The sequence below is a fragment of the Priapulus caudatus genome, unplaced genomic scaffold (assembly GCF_000485595.1).
Source record: "Priapulus caudatus unplaced genomic scaffold, Priapulus_caudatus-5.0.1 Scaffold54, whole genome shotgun sequence".
Classification (NCBI taxonomy): Eukaryota; Metazoa; Priapulida; class Priapulimorpha; order Priapulimorphida; family Priapulidae; genus Priapulus; species Priapulus caudatus.
This window is the reverse complement of record NW_014577115.1, coordinates 121,198-127,549: the sequence shown is the minus strand read 5'-3', so window position 1 is coordinate 127,549 and position 6,352 is coordinate 121,198. Positions and strand designations below refer to the sequence as shown.

At 40.2% G+C, this 6,352-nt stretch overlaps 1 protein-coding gene across 1 annotated transcript in view; it reads left to right on the top strand.

The window, feature by feature from the left end:
* Positions 1-4,545: 4,545 nt before the first annotated feature.
* The window catches only part of LOC106820973, a 22,443-nt gene continuing 20,636 nt past the window's right edge, over positions 4,546-6,352 (top strand). The window contains exons 1-4 of the mRNA XM_014825594.1: positions 4,546-4,654; positions 4,849-4,931; positions 5,522-5,661; positions 6,100-6,216. Coding sequence (XP_014681080.1) covers positions 4,613-4,654; positions 4,849-4,931; positions 5,522-5,661; positions 6,100-6,216 — 382 coding nt within the window. The 5' untranslated portion in view covers positions 4,546-4,612. The remainder of the gene's footprint in view (positions 4,655-4,848; positions 4,932-5,521; positions 5,662-6,099; positions 6,217-6,352) is intronic.

Here is a 6,352-nt window from a genome sequence, read left to right as displayed (position 1 = left end):
AACTAACATTGATCATAAAAACTTGAAAAATCTTATAGAAGGCCAAATAAAATATCGGGCTAAATTCGATTTTCTGCCTACCTTTCCCTTTCGGCTTCGTCTCGTATTATTCTTTCATTCACAAGCGCCGCAGCCACAATGTGCTGTTTTCACCATCACAGTGTCAGTTAGCCTCCACCTGCCACACGCTGCACGAACAACAGTGCTAATTATGCGATTACCTGCCCCACACGTGCCACAACACGAGTGCTAATTATGCGATTACCTGCACACGTACACAACACAGTGCAGTTAGCTTATGTTTCACCTGCACACGCTACCACAAACACAGCTTCAGTTAGTTATGCTTTCACCTGCACACGTGCCCACAACCACAGTGCAGCTTAGTTGATGTTTCACCTGCCGCACACGTGCCACAACACAGTGCCAGCTTCAGTTATGTTATCACCTGCCACACGTGCCACAACACAGTTGCAGTCTAGTTATGTTTGCACCTGCACACGTATACAACACAGTGCACGTTAAGTTATGTTTCACCTGCCACACGTACACAACACAGCTGCAGGGTGTTAGTTATGGTTTCACCTGCACACGTATACAACACAGTGCAGTTAGTTAGGTTCACCTGCACACGATACAACACAGTGCAGTTATGTTTCACCCTGTACAACATATACAAACACAGCCTGCAGTTAATGTTTCACCTGACACATAATTCGATGTAGATTTACTTATGCGAAATTATTCACCACCAATTTCACGCCCAAACATCTTATGTTTATCTTATGACAACATGAGGAAAAATTAATACGCTTAAAATTTTGTTGCTACTTTTGAGCGAGCATATTTTCGTTGGCAAGTATATGACTGGATGCATTATAAAATGTTGCGCGTCTCATTGAATACAATCAAGAGCAAGATAATACACATCTGTGTATTATCTGCTCTTGATACCAATTGATATCATGACAGTATATCTGAGCCCATCGGAAACGAACGCGTATTTTTCTCGTAAATAAATATGTTCTTAATATATTATCTTACAACTTTCGATGCAACAGTGAGTGCACGCTGCATCTTCGCACTCCTGGTCGGTGGACATACGAGTTTGCAAACACGAGGCAAGTGCGCCTGTAAAGGTTGCAGATGTCTAGCGTATCTCTGACCAACAGCTCTCATCGTCCATTATTCAGACATGGACAATCGCCGTAACGAGGTGCCCACCAGCATGCATTCACGTGTTACTCAGGCGAGAAACCTCCCGAGTCACTTTCCTGCAAATAGCCATTAGCATGTCGCGGTCATTCTCTAATATAATCATCCACGCTTCATTTGAAAAGTCAAATGCAGCTTCCTATCAGATAAGAAGTATAATACCACAATTTAACTAAAGGTTATTGCAAATCCGTAATTTTACTGTTAGTGTAACAATATACTTGCAATATGCGCCGCAACGCGTCCACCACACGATGCACACACACACACACACACACACACACACACACATACACGCACGCACGCACACATACACACACGCACACATACACGCAAACACAGACACACAGAAACACACACACACACACACTCGCCACACACCACACACACGAACCACCACACACACACACAACACACACACACACACACACACACAAACACATACACGCACGCACGCACACATACAGCACACGCACACAAAAAACACACACGACACCACACACACACACACACACTCACTACACACACATATATATATATTATATAATATATATAATATATAAATTATTAGTACGCACGCACGCACACCGATAAACGCGCAATGCACAGAAACAAGGTATAATATGCATTGCGCGTTTAGACAATAACTATACTGCGCGTCAGTTATAAGCGACAAATCTCGAGCAGGCCGTGACCGATGTGACACGCTTTCTCTTGCTCGGTCGCATACAGCGTCTGTTACTCTCAGCTCCACGTAAGCTGATTTGCCGTCGTTCACAGTCGTCGTCCGTGTGACACGCATTCTCCAAACATTGGCACCTATGATAGAGAATAACGACGAATATAGATACAACAAATATTATAATGAACCCACATAATATAATAATGGTATTTTATTATTGCCATGACGAATCTGAGAAGATATATACACTATTAATTATTAGCATCTCGGTTGTAATATGAAATAACTTGCAAAAATGTAAAAAGCACATGACAACTACTCGTTCAATCTAAGTGAGCAGCGAATGACTGCAAGCGTCACAAGAATCTGCTGCATGCAAAAGAGTAAAATTAGTAACATATTATAATAGTACGGACGGTTATCAATTTTGTTTACTCAACGACGAATACCCATGATGAATAGCCCAGCGATGCCACACAATTAAGCGCTGCTAATATTTATGCAAAATCAACGGAAACATAATTACTTAAACGCTTACATTCACATCTTTACGCCATTTTCCATTTCTAATATAAAGAACGTAAACAGTGCCGTTGACTGCAACTGGAACGATTTACCTTTTGGCGATTGTCGTAGACCCTTACATAGCGTGAGCAGTATTACAGTCACCAACATCGTAGCCGCCGCGGCTCATGCTTAGCAACCTTGTCGAAATGCGCGCCGTCATTACTGGTTGAAGTGAAGGACCGAAATACGCTGTTTGCTACAAAACATCATACAGAAATCCACATCAGGCAATTCATTTGGAATATTACACACTGTTTGGCATATTAACTCAGGGCATGGTAACCAAAATTTAAGCAGCGTGGGTTCATAAATGAAGCTTAGCGTTCCTATCGATTTATATATTTGAAAAATATATTTTGAATGAAATAGACAAGCGCTACGCCACTGACACCAGATATGTTCATGGAATTTGATGCCAGACACGGGAAACCCCACCAATAGACGAGGTATTTATATCTTCTTTTGAAAATTAAAGAGGCAAAGAAAAGTGTATAGCCTGCTAGTGTTTCCTAGCTTAATGCTGCGTAAAACGGGGTCTTGTTGTAAGTGATTGAACAAACCGCGTCTTTTATGTTGCATCAACATATAGTATATTAGCTGCGTGCGCAGATGTGGCAGTCAGTGCTTATGTGCATTGCGCGCATGCGTTTGCGTGCGTACGCCCATCGAATCGCGCGTGTTTCTGTTTGTATCCGTTTGTATGTTTTTCTATTTGGCACAAAGCCCAAAGTTGTTTAAATATTTTCGTCTTCTGCACAAATAATAACTATACAGATTATCAGGAATATCTCATTGCACGCATCAATTCCCCAATGTTGTAGCGTCTACTGTAGCATATTAGCCTAGGTTTTCTTACATATTGTTATCACGTGTGTCGTACATTATCTCTACTTATGCTATCTGAAATATTATGAAAAATGGTCTTTGCGATTCGCACTGTCGTAATATTCTCCATAAAACAAATCTCGCCAAAATCAGTTCGATGCAATGAATGCTATCTATTTGCTTCTGTAACATTTCTAGGTTTTTTTACATATTGTTATCACGTGTGTCGCACATTATCTCTACTTCTGCTATCTCAATCATTATGAAAAATCGTCTTTGGGATTCGCACTGTCGTAATATTCTCCATAAAACAAATCTCGCCAAAATCTGTTCGATGCAATGTATGCTATCGCTTTTTGGTGACAACCTTCCACAATATTAGGATCATTTTATATTATTTTCCGTGTGTTATTTGCGTATCTATTTCGATCAATTATTTTATGCTGTTTACTCTTTTTAGTCAAAATACTGTTGTTCGTTTAACACTTTTTGTAACCATCATAATTATTAAATAATTTTGCACGTTACTATACATTTGCTTTGAATTTTCATGTGTGTATGTGTGTATGTGTGTGTGGGGGAGGGGGGGTTGGCGTGTGCGTGTGTGTGTGTATGTGTAAGTGTGTGCGTGCGTGCGCGTCGGCGTGATGTGTATGCGTGTGTACGTGTGCGCTCTATGCGTGCGTGCATGTCCGTGTGTACGTATGCGTGCGTGTATGTGCGTGTGTGTTTGTGTTCGTTAGCATGTACGTGCGTGTGCGCATGCGTGTGTCGATACATGCATGTGCGTGCATATATATGTACTTGCGTTTGTGTGTATATACAGAAGAAAATTTAGACAGAGGAAATAAGGAAACACTTGTATTACACATACATGAGAATTATCCAATTAAACAGACTACTAGTCCTTAAGAATCTCATGCAGCTTGTATATTTTAATACGTAGTTATCCGTGTTGTAATCAAATGATGGGTTAGGGGAATAAGAAAATCACATGTACTAAAGGTTCGCGTAGATACACCGCGTGATTGAGTTAGCACCATGTATCAGATTAGTTTATAATAAAAGCGCTGTCGTGTAAGTGCTTGTCTCGACAGATATAGAGCCAGCGGGTTGCATAATAACCAGAGAATTCGGACGAAAGGGTGACCGCCGTGGACGGTGCACAGGTACAAGGAAATGACCGGCAAGAGCTAAAAGAGAGGTCAGATTTCCTGGTTGCATCGTTGAAGGGGTTGGTCAGCTAATATATAAGCATTTGCGTTGAGCTCGCCTCTGTGAACAAGAAGCGAGAGGTAGCGCGCGAGAGATCACTGTGGCAAGATGTTGCGTTTTATTCTCACCCTGACCATCTGCATCAGCAACGTAAGTACGGAAATAATGATGTTTTTACCTAACAATAGCCATCGTCCTAGATAAGCATCAACGCAATAAACTCTTGCTGGTAGCAAAGAAATTTGTAGCGAGATCAATATGGGATCAAGCGTATTAATTTCAACGAAATGCTACATGAAATCGGCTATATGCACCTTTATGTAAACACGTACATATATGTACAGGTATATCAGCTGTCTGCAAGCGAAGGTTACGATAGCCATCCTGTGACAAATAGTGGAGATGCTGAGAGATTGCTAAGAACTAGGTATGTTGCTATAGATACAGTAGACTAAAACATTGGGTTGCTCGTCAATGAGATATTCTGTAATCTGTATAAGTTATTATTTGTGCAGAAGACCAAATATTTAAACAACTTTGCTTTGTTCCAAATAGAAAAACATCAAACGGATAACAACAAACACGCGCTCATGCGTACGCACGCACGCATCGCGCATGCACATACGCACTCACACTCGCACGCACTAATATATTATAATGTTGATCCAACATAAGACGGTTTGTTCAATCACTTACAACGAGACTCGTTTACCAGCCAATTAATTAGGAAACACTAGCAGCTAACACTTTCTTTCCTCTTTAATTTTCAAAAGAAGATATAAATACCTGTCTATTGGGTGGAGTTTCCCGTGTCTCATCAAATTCCATGACATTTCCGTGTCAGCGCGACCTTGTCTATTTCATCAAAATATATTTGATCAAATATATAAATCGATATAACGCTAACTCATTTATAACACGCTCTTAAATTTTCGTTAACCAATGCCCGAGTTACATGCCACAGTGTCTAAGAATTCCAAATGATTCCTGATGTTATTCTGTATGATGTTATTGTAGAAACACGTATTTCGGCCTCACTTCCAACCAGTATGACCGCCATTTCGACAAGGTTGCTAAGCATGAGCCGCGCGGCTACGATGTTGGTGACTGTAATACTGCTCACGGCTATGTAAGGGTCTACGGACAATGCCAGAAAGGTAACGTTCCATCGAGTCAACCACTGTTTTACGTTCTTTATATTAGAAATGGAAATGCGTGAAATGCAAATGTAAGCGGTTTCAGTAATTATGTTTCGTGATTTTTGCATGAATATTAGCAGCACTTAATTGTGTGCATCGCTGCTATCATCAATGGGTATTGTCTGAGTAAACAAAATTATACGTCCGTATATTATAATATTTACTAATTTACTCTTTCATCACAGATTCTTGGTGACGCTCAGCATTCCTGCTCACTTAAAATTAACGAGTAGTTGTCATTGTTTTAATTTTTCAAGTTATTTCAATTACAACGTGATCTAATAATTATATGTATATATCTATCCTCAAACCGTCATGCAATAATAAAATACCATTATTATATGTGGGTTCATTATAATATTTGTTGTATCTATATTCGTCGTTATTCTCTTATAGTGCCAATGTTTGGAGATCCGTGTCACATGGACGACGACTGTGAACGACCAAATCACTTACGTGGAGCTGAGAGTAACAGACCTGTATGCGACCGAGCAAAGAAAGCGTGTCACATCGGTACGTCCGCTCAGATTTGTCGCTTATAACTGACCAGTATAATGATTGTTAAAGCGCAATCATATTATACTGTTTCATCATTGCGCGTTTATCGGTGTGCGTGCGTGCGTATATAATTATATATATATATATATAT